Genomic DNA, 14,446 nt, shown 5'->3' on the forward strand with positions numbered 1-14,446 from the left:
AAGGCCCCGTCCCGATGGAGGTTTTTTTTTCGACCTTCTTCAAATGGACCCAATTTTTTCATACGTTTGTACACTCATGGCAAGCAAGCATGTCAAGTTTCGGGGCATTTCCGACCTCCAAGAATTTTCTACGATTTTCCCGCTCTGAAACCGAAACACACTCCCCAGACATGACGCGACATGAGTGTGTGCTCAGAACACGATAAAATTTTGTGTGGGGTCCTACGGTGGGCATGCCTACCCTGTCGCAAAACTTGGGTTCATTATGAAGATGGCCAGAAAATGACCTTCCTCTGCGCACGCCATTCTGGTAGGAGCGAAGGCCCCGTCCCAACGGAGGTTTTTTTTTTTACATCCTTAAGATGGACCCAATTTTTTTCATACGTTTGTACACTCATGGGAAGAAAGCATGTCAAGTTTCGGGGCATCTCCGACTTCCAAGAATTTTGTACGATTTTCCCCACTCTGAAACCAAAACACACTCCCAGGATGTGACGCGACATGAGTGTGTGCTCAGAACACGATGAAATTTTGCGTGGGGTCCTACGGTGGGCATGCCTACCCTGTCACAAAACTTGGGGTCGTTCTGGTAGGAGTTAAGGCCCCGTCCCGGCGGAGGGTTTTTTTCGACATCCTTCAAATGGATTCAATTTTTTTATACGTTTGTACACTCATGGCAAGCAAGCATGTCAAGTTTCGGGGCATTCCCAACCTCCGAAAATTTTCTACGATTTTCCCCGCTTTGAAAACGAAACACACTCCCAGGACGTGACGCGACATGAGTAAACTTGCGTAGACTGGCAAACGGTCAAAAATAATATAGGTACTAATGATGTGATATGAATGAGGTGTGGCAAATATTAAAAAATAATATAGATACTAATGATGTAATTTGAGTGAGGTGAGAAAAGTTGCGTAGAGTGGCAAACTTTCAAAAATAAGATAGATACTAATGATATGATTTGAGTTTACAATGCCCTAGCAGCACTGCCGTTGTTGCCCGGGCAGTGCAACATCCGTTTGAACTTTACACTGCCCGGGCAGCAACGGCAGAGCTGCCCGTAAAGTGTAAAGTCAAATCAAATTATTACTAAGTATCTTATCTGCCAGGGTGCAAGAGCGCGGCTATTTAAGTCGGTCGGGATGTCCTTCGGTGGGCGAGGTGGGACTAAACGAGTGCGCACATCCCATAGAGCCCATCGCCGTCGTCGCTGTCGTTGCTGCTGCTGCTGTCGTCGAGGGGCACCACGGGCGCTGCGGGCGTGACCGGCGTAGCCATCGAGTCCTCGGTCGTGGTGTGGTAGCCGGGGAAGTCCGTCGGGTCCTTCGGGTGGACGGCGACAGGGGCGAGCTGCATGTACTCCTGGACGAGCGGGGGTGGCTGCGGCACGCTCTACGACTCCCGGATCGCCGTCAGGTAACCCGACATGTCGTCCGGGTCGCCGGCCTCCGCCGCCAGCCGCCTGTACTCCGCCACCAACGCCGGCTCTGGCTGCTGCTTGGGCTCGGGCGGAGGGGCGTGGCTGGACCTAGCGACGTTCCTGCCGGCGGTGCGGCGATCGCCGGGGCCGAGGCGGACAGCGTCGCGGTCACCGCCTAGGCCGGCGCGAGGCGCGCGCGCGTCGAAATCGACGCGGGCGTGGGTGGAGTGCGCCTCGCCGGGGTGGAAGAACTCGTAGCTGTAGCTCGGCAAGGCGGGCAGGGCGCCGGCGGCCGCCTGCGTGCGGTACGGCGCGACGACCTCCTCGAAGGTGCGCCCATCCCAGAGCTGGTGCCGCCGTGCGCGGTTGTGCTTCACGGGCAGGCGCGGGCCGGTGTAGGTGTGGAGGCGGCGCTCGTAGTCATCGGCGAGCCGGTCCGCCCACCCGGGGTCGTTGGGGGCGTACTGGGGGTCGGCGAGCTCCTCCGGCGACAGGCTGGCTCCTCCGAAGTCGACGCGGGCGCGGGTGGAGCGCGCCTCGCCGCGGCGGAAGAGCTCGTAGCCGTAGCTCGGCGGGCGGGCATGGCGCCGGCGGCCGCCTGCGCGCGATATGGCACGACGACCTCCTCGAAGGTGCGCCCATCCCAGAGCTGGTGCCGCCGTGCGCGGCTGTGCTTCACGAGCGGGTGCGGGCCGGCGTAGGCGTGGAGGCGGCGCTCGTGGTCGTCGGCGAGCCGGTCCGCCCACCTGGGGTGGTTGGGGGTATACTGGGGGTCGGCGAACTCCTCCGGCGACAGGCGAGCCCAGTATAGGCGGACGGCGCAGGCGAAGATGTGGGTGCCGACCTCGGGCACCAGCGCCACCGGCACGCCATCGACGCTCAGGCGCCACCTCACCGGAAGGCGCACGTCGAGCGCGGCGGGGATGACGAAGTGGGCGAGCTCCTCCGCCTCCTCGAGCTTCAGGTTGGGGCGCGCCATCGCCGGCGAGAGGGAGAGGAAGGGCGCGAGAGGCGACGCCGACGACAGAGGGAGAAGGAGAGGGGAGGCGAGAGTGGTGCGAGCGACGGTGGGCGGGGGCGGCTTTTATAGGGCATCTGGAGGGGGCCGGGGGTGGGTCCCAGAGATTAATGCCGGCAGGCGAGGGGGCGGCATGCGCAGGGCGGTCAAAGCGACGCAGAAGTTCAGGCGTTGGTGTCGGAATTGACGCCGGCAATTAATGCCGGCAGGCGAGGGGGCGGCGTGCGCAGGCGGTCAAATGGGTGGCGTGTGCAGGCGAGCGGTCGGCGAGGGGCAGGCGGTCAGGCGGTGGGGTGCGAATCGGCGCCGCTCGCAGACCGACGCCGGCGATGGGACATGCCACTGCACCGACGTTAATGGCCTTCGCGTAGTCCGCGCCGGATTAATGCGGTAGCGCGGTGGTGGTTAGGGTTAAGTACGCGTGGGCCCGCCCTCCTCCTCACGCGGCGTACAGCGGACCGTACAGCCGCGCGCCTCGCTGCGCCGCGCTCACCTGGATTTCCCTTCCTACCCTTCCTCATGAAGGGGTATCTTCTAATCTGGGCCATTGATGTGTCTAGGGGGTTGTACCGAAGACGAAGTGTTCGAATGCTTAAAAGTACTCTCATAATTGAAATAATTTCATGTTCTTTAAAAATACATGTGATCTAAAAAAATGTTTACGTGTTTAAAAATGAATGTTGATGCATTTTGAAGCACAAATACACAATTTAAATGTGTGCGGGTGTATCCGCGGTAGTGTATGAACTAGGTGTAGGACGTAGCTCGGGAAACGCGGTCGTGATGTCAAGCTCGACGAGATTAGTTTTAAAACTGTTAGGCGTTCACTTGTGATGACGTGGTTCAATGACAGGTGTGCCGTGTGCGTGCGGTGCAAGATCATCACCTTTAGAATTGACCACGTTCAAACGCATTGTGATCATGTGGACACCGTGACCATGGTCCCTGGAGGTGGGAGGAAGGATAAGCCACAACACAAATGAGACGCTATATTTAAATAGATAATATGGACCTATGGAGGGATCTTGAGTCGCGCTTATTGTACTAGGAAAAAAATAGCATGTGATTTTTTGTTTCGTTGTAACACACGAGTATGTTTGCTAGTATATCATCATGTATTCATCTATATCTATACTAATATAAAAAGACCCAAAGGGGCAGATCCAAACCATCTCAACCGTCAAATCATGTTATCTAGCGGTTCAAATCGCTCCAATGTTAAGCATCAAACACGTTTAACGCTCTAATTACCCACCACTGCCATTGGTTATAAACACGTTTTGACTCAACGCTATCTCATAAAATCTGCCATGTAATTAATATCCTATCATTCCCGCAAAAAAAGTAATTAATATCTTACCAAGTACCACGTGCAATAAATATTTCTTACCTAATATAACATGTAACTAATATCCTACCTAATATAAACGTGCATTGCACGTACATTATTACTAGTAAAAGAAAGAGCCCATGATCCTATTAAGAAAAAAATAACACGCACGTGGGCTCGAAGAAAGAAAGACATGTACAAATAATGAATCCTGATGCTTCACGTTAGAGTATAAGACTATGACAGATTTTTTTTTTTTTGAGGGTGACTATGACAAATTGAACTAAAATAATTTTCCAACCGGTCATAAAAAAGAAAGCAGCCAAAATAAAAAAAAACCGATGTGAACATACAAAAATTCTTACTAATGGCTTTCAGATATATCTACGGCTATGCCCATTAATTTAATATTTGAAATCACCTAATTTTACTACAAGTTAGAAAATTTACGAAAATTGCCACACATAAAAAAATTATATATGAACATCAACCTATTAATAATAAATATCAATTGAAGGAATACCATTGTTTTTCTTATATGGATTGGCAAGGCAGACTATTGTGCATATCAAACACGGATAATTCGGAACCACATCCATTAAATTTATTTTTAGGATCGAAATAGTTTCCAAGTATTACGAAATAATCTACCATTTAATTTGATGCTAGGGTACATCATCAGTTCCCACGCTAAAGTAAGAATCTGAATTGCAATTCCCACAAAAACAAAATCACTTGCATGTCCTCTTGGACAAAATAAAATGACCCATAGAAACAAGATGTCTGCAAGCCTCACACTGAAAGAATAGCTGATGTCGATTGGAAAAGAAATTTCAATTCTAATGTACAAAAGAATACCTAGCCAAGATAAAATATAGCAAACACGAACATACAAAAATCTCTCCCTGATCCCTCCCTGATATCACTACTACAAAGATCATTCGTTCAATATAGGTCAAACCACCTAACTGTAACACAAGTAAGAAAATATCCATGCATTACAATGCATAAAAAAACATATATTAACAAAAAACTATTAGTAAATATCAATTGAAGGAATAGCATTGACATATGAGCTAAGGTTGGCAAGGCACACTGCTGAGTATTTCAAATAGGGATATTTCACAATCACATCCATTGAATTTTATAATTTTATTAATAATTATATATCATTCTACTATATAGGGGTTGATGACTAGTGACGTCAAGTTGTACAGTCCACTTATATTTAGGCGTGGTTGTTAATTTGCTTCCGGTGTTTCCGCCTCCGAAGTCACGTGTTGCGGTAGGAGTCCTGCAATTTTGGCAAGTTTTGCATCAAATCAGCGTGTATATATATATGCGTTCGTTTCTGGTGGGCTTCTCCCGAGCGGCTGCATCCTCTCATCGATCTCTAGCCATGGCGTCTGCGCCGCAACGCACGGCGTCGACGCACAGGTCGGCGGTCGTCCGTGGCACGCACGAGTTTCACATCGTCGGCTACAGCGAGCGTAAGCCGTTCGCCCGTCTCACCAACAAGGCGGCATCATATTTCGACCCCCTCTATGCCGACGGCCCCGGGAGTGACCCCTTGATCAAGTCTGCCGCCTTTCAGGTCGGCAACTACACATGGGACCTCGTCTGCATCTTCGGTGTTCAAGGTCAGGCCCGTTGACAAGGGAGGCCAAATTGGCCGACCGCACAGGGCCCCCAAATTTTAGGGGCCTCAGTCTAGAAAATATTATATGTATATATGAGAAAAGGGCCCAGTAAACCAGCACTTAGGCAGCCCATTCTAGCAACCAAATATATGCACGCACGCAGCCTCGTGCCTGCCTGTTGGTTTGCCGTAACTCCCGATCGCATCGCCAGTTTTATCCCTGATTTAGCTATCCCTAGATCGAGGAGAGGTCTCTAGCAGCACAAGGGGCGGCTGGCGACGGCAGCCGGCAGGCGAGGTCGGCAGGAGTAGGAGACGTGCGTACGCGGCCGCCGGCCGGCTATGCTCCACGGCGCCGTATTAGGTATTACAGCCGCTACGGCGCATCGTCCCTGCCGGCATAAATCCTTTTATAAGAAGCCCTATTTTATTTTACTAGAGTAGACTCGTTTTTGTTAAACAATTTTTTACAATGTTACATCAAGGTGAAGTATGTTTTATACAAGGTGGAATATTACATAGAATTCGAAATGATTCATATTATTTTTGTCTGTTTTGTAAAACAGAAAGAATCATGCATAGAAGGAACTATGATTCTGGTGCTGAAAAGCATATGAAGAAAACAAAACTATAAGTTGATGCTCGATCCCAAAAAGGTACTCTTGATAAATGTCATGAAAGAATCTGATTGCAAAAAGGAGAAGATTAATTATGAAGATATCATCAAAGATTATACTTCTTTTAGTACAAATGAGGCCAGTTTATTGCTGCAGTACCATCTTCACTATTTTACCATTAGTATTCGGTATATTTTCTAAATATTGTATCAAATAACACATATTTGAAGTTATATAATTAAATTAAAATTAGAGTATGCTTTACTTACATTAGTTCTTTAGGTATAGGTATATGATTTAAAAAAATTCAGGGCCCTACTTTGATCCTCGTCCCGGGCCCCCAAATTTCTGGAGACGGCCCTGTTCAAGGTCACCTCACATCCATCACCCTGGAGCTGCTCACCAAAACCATTACCAAGGATGTCATCGCCACGGCCAGCCTTCAGATCGACGACCCGCTTGGCCGGTGGCCGCCCGCCGTGTGGCGAAGCGACGCCGCCCACAGATTCTGCAGGAGAATATTTGCCGGTATGAGCTGGAAGCTGTCGCTACCGGATGCGTTCCGTGGGCACGAGGAGCGCTACGTCACCGATGATGACCGCCTCACCATCATCTGCACCGTCGACATTCTCCAAGAGGATACCCAGACCGCCGCGGAGACCAGGAAGTGCTTGGTCTCTGTGGTGCCGGCGCCGACCATCCCACGGGATTTTCAGCAGCTTCTGCTACTTCTGGAGAAGTACCCCAAGTTATCCGACGTCACCTTCCTCGTAGAGGATACCGAGTTCCGTGCGCACAGGCTTGTGCTTGCTATGCGGTCACCGGTCTTTGCCACGGAGCTCTTTGGTGACGCGAAGGAGAGCACCACAAGCCGAATAAGGATAGACGACATGGATGCCTCCACATTTAGGGCCATGATCCGGTTCATCTACACTGACGAGCTTCCCATGAAGCCAATCAACCATGTGGAATCAAGAAGCCCCCTTAATAATAATTTTAAAGAGGAATACATGTCCCTCGCCCGCAAACTCCTTGTGGCAGCTGATCGGTATGATCTCGAGAGGCTGAGGCTCATGTGCGAGAACATACTGTCGGAGTGCATCAATGTGGCCACTGTCATGAAGACGTTACTGCTGGTGCGAGGCCGCCAAAGGTGCTATCAGCTCCAGGATTCCTGCATCAAGTACATGTCGTCTGATCCTGATGTGTACAACGCGGTGACTCGGTGAGGGCGACCAAGGAGTATGAGGAGCTCAAAGAAACATGCAGCTCTTTTATAATTGAGGTCAGTGAGAGAGTAGCCACACACATCATGGCCAACCACCCTTCTTCCTCCAGTAGCACTCGACCACCAGCACAAGAGAAGAGCACATCCAGATATAATTTGTCGGATGTAGTCCGCGGTACGCATGAGTTCAGAATCCCCATCTTTAGCTCTTTGCAAACGAGCTACCGTGTTAGTCAAGTAATGACTTCCGATGTATTCAAGGTAGGCGGTTACGACTGGAAGATAAATGTGTACCCGTCTGGATATGATGTTGAAGAGCACATATCCGTCTACCTCTGTCTATGCACTGATCCTGGAACTGCTACAGTCAAGTCGTCGAACAGGTTCCGGATCGATGACCCTAACGGCAAATCACCGTCGATGGTGCTTGGTTCAGAAGACACTTTTACAAAGTTGCATCGAACCTCGGGATTTCAGAAGTTCATCGCCGTGAATTCTGCAAAGTCACAGTACGTAGGACACGATGGCTCCCTTACCATACATTGTGACCTTGACGTCCACAAGGAGGCATGCACTACTAGTACTAGCACCACCATCGCTAAATCCATGATAGTTGTGCCGCCGTCCAACATTGCGTGGCACCTCGAGCAACTGATGGTGAGTGGGCAATGGTCGAACGTGACGTTCATGGTTGAGGAGAGCAAGATTCACGCACACTGGCTCATCATTGCCATGCGGTCACCAGTTCTGTTCGAAACGGTAGCGGTGGAGACGTCCAATTGGGTCATACGGATCGACGATATGAAGGCCGCTGTCCTCAGGGCAGTGCTCCACTTTGTCTATACCGACGAGCTGCTTCCTGTGGATGATGCGGTAGCAGCCGAAGAAGGTCTTGCGGCGGCATGCCGGTTTCGCCTGGAGAGGATGAGGGCCATGTGCGAGAACTTGCTCGCCCATCTCATTACGAAAGACAATGTCTTAAGCATGCTGGAGCTGGCATGGCGTCACCAATGCGAGGACCTCAAGCTTTACTGCATCGAGTTCACCTCGCTTGCAATGAAGTGATGAAAACACTTCCCTATTCTTTGGTGTTTTTATGTTTAGAAAATGTTTCGTCATCGAATCGCTACACCTCCTTTACACAGATGTACTTATTTTCAAATTTTTACGCATCTTTGTTGAAGTCCTGTTCTCGTGCACTTGTTCCTTGTTTAGGATGAGTGATTAGTAGATGAGGAAAACTGAGAAATTATGTGCGTTGGTGTTGGTCATTTTCCTTTGGAGTTGTAAACTTGAAGCTAGCAGGTTTCTCATCGCGTAGGGTAGTTTTTCTTTAGTTGAATCGCGTAGGGTAGCTTGGTGTTGGTCATTATGTTTTCATTTTGATTGGCCTGTTCTGTTTGCATTGTTCCGGCCCAACCAAGCTAATTAGCAAGCGAGGGATTTGTTGGGTTTGTTGTGTGCCGGCTAGGCTAGCGAGCTTGCCAAGGGTAAGGCTATGAATCTATATGAGCCACCATTGCTTTACTAGCAAAAAAGCTTGTGCGTTGCAACGGTAGCATACATATCCTAGTGATTTAACATCAGTCTGTTCCACATATACCTTACATAAATCATATTCTAGATTTTGGCACACTCTCATATCTATATTAATTGTCGATGATTTAATATAAAATTGTACTAAATAAGTGACAATTAATATAGATCGGAGGGAGAAATATTTAATTTGATTTGAGTATGGGTAGAGAAAGGCAAGGCAAATTTTGTAGTTGAGTTTTTTTATAAGATTGATTTGATTTAAATGAGTTAAGCATTACATGGTTTTGGGAAAGTATCGATTTGGTTTATATTATTCCAAGTTAGTACATCAGTTGGGGTTAATAAAAAACCCAATAGAAACCCAAAGGGTGGAGGGAAGGCGACGTAAATAACTTCCCTTTAATTGTAGAGTTTACTAGTTGTTTCTTTTCTAATTTCCTAAAGTTAAATTCATGTAAAGAGGGGTTTCTTTTTTTTCAGACCATCCATCATAGGCAAAGTTGAAGCTGTACTTGCTTTTCAATCATCTTGTCGAGGTTGGATAGGTTTTTGCTCCATTGCTTTAATTTAATTCTCTTATAGTGTCTTTAAATCTAGCCACTAGATCTTTAGCAGAGTTGCTGAAAAGAGTAGTGTTGTTCCAAGCAAGTTCAACCACATCCAAGAATCCCTCAAAATCAGTCCAGAATTCCTCAAATCCACTTTTAGTTCAAGGGATTTTATTATCAATTTTGCACTTTCATGGATACATAATCAGAAGTAACTCTAAAAGGCGAAATAGCCATAGTATTGGGATATGAAGTGGTCCAGGATGGAGCGGTAAAGACCCAATCCAGTTTATTTAAGAAGGGGGTTACCCTACATATTACTCGAGGTAAAAGTCCTACCTTTAAAGGGTATCTCAACCAAATCATGTTGTTGAATAATAGAGTTGAAAAGAAGCATATTATTGTCATCACGTCCATGTCTGTTTCAGTTCTGGGGGCCCCTTATATAGTCTCCCATGATAATCCATGGTTCAATATTACTAGTATCCGGGTTATATATCCAGTTGGAAAATTTAATCTTGCCATCAGTACTACTTGGTCCATACACATTGGTCAGATACCATGCCACATTACTCATTTACTAGTAAATTCAATAGTAATCCGAAAGTATGACTGAGTGTATGAGTATTAGAGAGGAGAGAATTGGTGTAAGATGGTGCATGTTGTATTGAGCCTATAGAGCCCAAGGCATGGAGGGCAAGAAGGCTCTGCTAGAGATAAGGAAGGAGATGTTTACAAATCATAGTCTACCAAATATAGAGATATGCCTATATACTCTTGCATCCCCCCGAAGTCATAGCGGTAGCATCCCAGACAACAAAAGCATCATAGACGGTCAAACTAGAGAGAAACCGAAGGTAGAAGCCGACAGGCTGACATCCCCCCGCAATCATAGCGGGAGCATCGTGGACAGTGTCGCATCTTGGACGTGTTGAATATAGAGAAATCCACTGAGGTGCTCAAGCGAGGTGATAACCCTTTGTGTGGAAGTCGAGGTAGCTGAGAGCATGGGTGGTGGAGCCATGGTTGAGGTAGCCATGCAAGGGACGCCATGGTCGATATCGAGGTCGGGGGTAGCTGGTGTCAAGGTAGTCGAAGGTGGGGCCGGGGGTGAAAGGAAGCACCGACGAGCCAGGGACGCAGTGTTGCGCCAGGAAGAAGATGGTGACGTGATTGAGGTAGTCGTCGTGGAGGGCGTCGATGCCAAAGACAACCTTGTCAAAGCCATCGTAGATAAGGTGTCGCACCAGGTTTGCCAAGCCCGGGACACGTCGGGGGCGAAGGCACGCATCAGTGTTGCCAATATTGGGCATGCGTAGACGGGACCGGCACAGGATATACGCCATGCCGGAGGGACTAGTAGGGGAGGACTCGACAACAATTGCGGCGCAAATCCACGTGGGGTAGAAGGTGCTGATGGTGACCACGATTGTTGGAGTAGACGAAGTGGTCGGGAAGACGATGGCGACGCTGGCGATGAGGTGGTGTTGGAAGAAGACGAAGATGTGGTTGGCGGAACCAGAGGTAACTTGAGACTGGGCCACGTCGGATGCCTGTAGAAGCGCGTCGACAGTGCTCGAACTAGTCCAGGAAGAACTCAACAGCGTGACGAAGACCATGCACGGACGGTGGTGTTCCTGCGCCTAGGGAAGCGGCACGGCACATACCATGTAGACGTCAACGCGCTGGAAACGGCGAAGTAGACTGTGTGCCGCGACGCTAATGTCCGAAGGGGTGACGCAGTGGCAGCGTGCATGATGGTGCAACGGTGGGAAGATTTCCGCGTGGCGGTGTGGACTATATGATACGGCGCTACGACCCGAAAAGGCGACGCAGTAGCAACATGTGTGTCGTTGCAACCTCGTAAAGACCTCGGGCGGGGGCGCTGCATTCCGAAGGGATGTCACAACGGCAACCCGTTGCTCGATCAATAGAGAAGCTGCCATGCGGCCCAGCAAAAAGTAGTTGTTGCGTTCAGTGCTCTTACCAAACATGCAAGCTCGGTCCACTTCTAATGGCTATATTCCATCAAGCTGCCTCATGTTGTTTGTACAAGGGAGGATTCGTTCTTCTACTAAATAGTCCCATCTCGCTTTTTTCAAACATCATCTCTCTAATTTTTATACGTCTGTTTTTTTTGCGGGGTAATTTTTATACGTCTGATAAGCCACCATATTAAGAAATAAAAAACGGAGGGTGAGGAGTCGATCAGTTTGCCCACAAATATGAGCAGGAAGAAGGAAAGAAACTAAAGCATACCTTCATTTAAATTGTTTGTGCAATTTTAAGAAAAGTGTTCATGTATTAAAATAATGTTCATCTAATTTTAAAAATAGTCACCCTTTTCTGGAAAAAAAATCATGTAATTCTAAAAAATGTTCACGTGCTTAAAAATATATTCGTAATTTTATAAATATTCATGCTCTTTAGAAAATTTCATCTAATTTAGAAAGTGTGTTTATGTGTATTTTAGAAAGAAGGTTGATGCATTTTGAAAAATAAAATTTAAAAGTGAGTGGGTGTATGAGGGGTGGTGTATGGACTAGGTGTAGATCCTAGCTCTCCGTCATGTCCAGCTCCACGATAATGGAGTAGTTTTGAAATTTCAGACGCATAAACACATCTGTTTGCAATACATTATAATTAGGCGTGGTAGTTAGTTTGCTTCCGAAGTTTCCGCCTCCTAAGTCACGTGTTACGACAGGAGTCCCGCATTTTTTGGCAAGTTTTGCAATCATTGCTAAATCAAATCTGAATATACCGGTTAGTTTCTGGTGGGCTTCTCCCGAGCAGTTGCATCCTCATCGATCTCTAGCCATGGCGTCCGCGCTGCAAAACACGGCGTCGACGCACGGGTCGGCGGTCGTCCGAGGCATGCACGAGTTTCTCATCGTCGGCTACAGCGAGCGTAAGCCTTTCGCCCGCCTCACCAGCGACCCCGCCCGCGTCCTCCACGACCTCATGCACGGCAATGCCCACGTTAGGTACCACTCCATCAACTCCGGTGCCTTCCAGGTCAGCAACTGCACCTGGGATATCGTCTGCACCTTCGACGACCAAGACCACCTCACATCTATCAGCCTCGACCTGCTCGGCACCGACATAACCAAGGACGTGATCGTCACGGCCAGCATTCAGATCGACGACCCGCGCGGCCAGTGGCCGCCCGCTGTGTGGCGAAGCGACGCCGCCTATAGATTCTCAACCAATTTTATTTCCAAGAGTATGAGCTGGAAGCTGTCGCTCCCAGATGCGTTCTGTGGGCACGAGGAGCGCTACGTCACCGACGACGACCGCCTCACCATCCTCTGCACCCTCGGTATTCTCCAAGAGGATGCCCAGACCGCCGCAGAGGCAAGGAAGTGCTTGGTCTCCTTGGTGCCGGCGCCCACCATTCCGCCGGGATTTCCAGCAGTTTCTACTACGTCCCTCAAGGATACCCCCGTCATCGAAAGTGACCTTCCTGGTTGAGGATACCAAGTTCCGCGCCCACACGCTTTGTGCTTGCTATGCGGTCGCCGGTCTTCGCCGCGGAGCTCTTTGGTCACATGATGGAGAGCACCACGCAACGTGTTAGGATCGAGGACATGCGTGCCTCCACATTCAGGGCCATGCTCCAGTTCATCTATACTGACGAGCTTCCCATCAAGCCAAACAACGACGAGGAATCAGGAAGCAGTCGTAATAACTTCAAAAAAGAATTCATGGCGAGGGGCCGTGAAGCCATGGTACACAAGCTGCTTGTGGCAGCTGATCGGTACGATCTCGAGAGGCTCAGTCTCATGTGCGAGAACATACTATGCGAGAGCATCGATGTGGAAACTGTCATGATGACTTTGCTGCTAGTGCGGGGCCGCCAAAGGTGTTGTCTGCTTGAGGATTGCTGCATCAAGTACATAACATCTAATCCTGATGTGTACGACGCGGTGAGGGCGACCAAGGATTATGAGGAACTTAAGGAAACATGTAGTTCTTTTATAATTGAGGTCAACGAAAGAGTAGCCACACACAACATGGCCCGCCACACTAGCTCCCCTTCTTCCTCCTCCATTATCCGTCGGCCAACAGAAGAGAAGAGCACATCCAGGTACAAGTTGGAGGTGGTCCGCGGCACACATGAGTTTATGATCCCCAACTTTAGCTCCGTGCAAAGGAGCCATGGTGTTGGCCAAGTAATCACTTCAGACATATTCAACATAGGCGGTTACGATTGGACAGTCAATGTGTACCCGTCTGGGTACTCCGCGGAGGAGGGTGGGGAGCACATATCTATCTACCTCCGTTTACAGACTGATCCTGGAATTGCTAGGGTCAAATTGTCCAAGGTGTTCCGGATCGGTGATCCTAATGGCAAATCACCATCGATTGTGCTTGGTTCAAAAGATATTTTTACCAAGGTACGTGAAACCTGGGGGTTTCAAAAGTTCATTACAGTGAATTCTGCAAAGTCACGATACATAGGGCACAATGGTTCCCTTACCATACGTTGCGACCTTGAAGTCCACACGAAGGCGTGTACTGCTAGTACTAGCACCACCATCGCCAAACCTATGATCGTCGTGCCGCCATCGAACATTGTCAGGCACCTCGAGCAGCTGATGGTTAGCAAGCAATGGTCAGACGTGACGTTCCTGGTCCAGGAGAGTGAGATTCACGTGCACTGGCTCATCATCGCCATGCGGTCGCCGCTTCTATACGAAACGTTGGTGGCATTGACAACCAAAAGTGTCGAACGGATCGGTGATATGAAGGCCGTTGTGCTCAGGGCCATACTCCACTTTGTCTATACCGACGAGCTGCTTCCTGTGGATGACACGGTGGTAGCCAGAGAAATGCTGGAGGCGGCATGCCGGTTCCGCTTGGAGAGGATGAAGGCCATGTGCGAGAATTTGCTCGTTCATCTCCTGTCGAAAGACAACGCGATGAGCACTCTGGAGCTGGCGTTGCGACACCACTACGAGGGGCTCAAGATTTACTGCAACGACTTCATCAAACGTGCAATGAAGTGATGAAAAAACTTTTTAATCTTATATATTTACTGTACAGAAAAGGTTTCATCATGAGTAGCATATATACATTCCATAGCTTTAGTATTTCCAAAAAATT

General features: G+C 48.7%; 1 protein-coding gene and 1 pseudogene across 1 annotated transcript; both read left to right on the forward strand.

Moving 5' to 3' along the window:
* Positions 1 to 5,168: 5,168 nt before the first annotated feature.
* LOC109769080 (uncharacterized) lies at positions 5,169 to 8,983 on the forward strand. The gene is made up of 4 exons (XM_073495887.1): positions 5,169 to 5,414; positions 6,337 to 7,250; positions 7,364 to 8,142; positions 8,958 to 8,983. Exons 1-4 carry the CDS (start codon positions 5,169 to 5,171, stop codon positions 8,981 to 8,983), a joined length of 1,965 nt encoding a protein of 654 aa, XP_073351988.1.
* A 3,174-nt stretch (positions 8,984 to 12,157) lies between these two features.
* Positions 12,158 to 14,349, forward strand: LOC109769082 (uncharacterized; annotated as a pseudogene).
* Positions 14,350 to 14,446: the final 97 nt, after the last annotated feature.

This window comes from Aegilops tauschii, chromosome 3 (genome assembly GCF_002575655.3).
Source record: "Aegilops tauschii subsp. strangulata cultivar AL8/78 chromosome 3, Aet v6.0, whole genome shotgun sequence".
Taxonomy (NCBI): Eukaryota; Viridiplantae; Streptophyta; class Magnoliopsida; order Poales; family Poaceae; genus Aegilops; species Aegilops tauschii.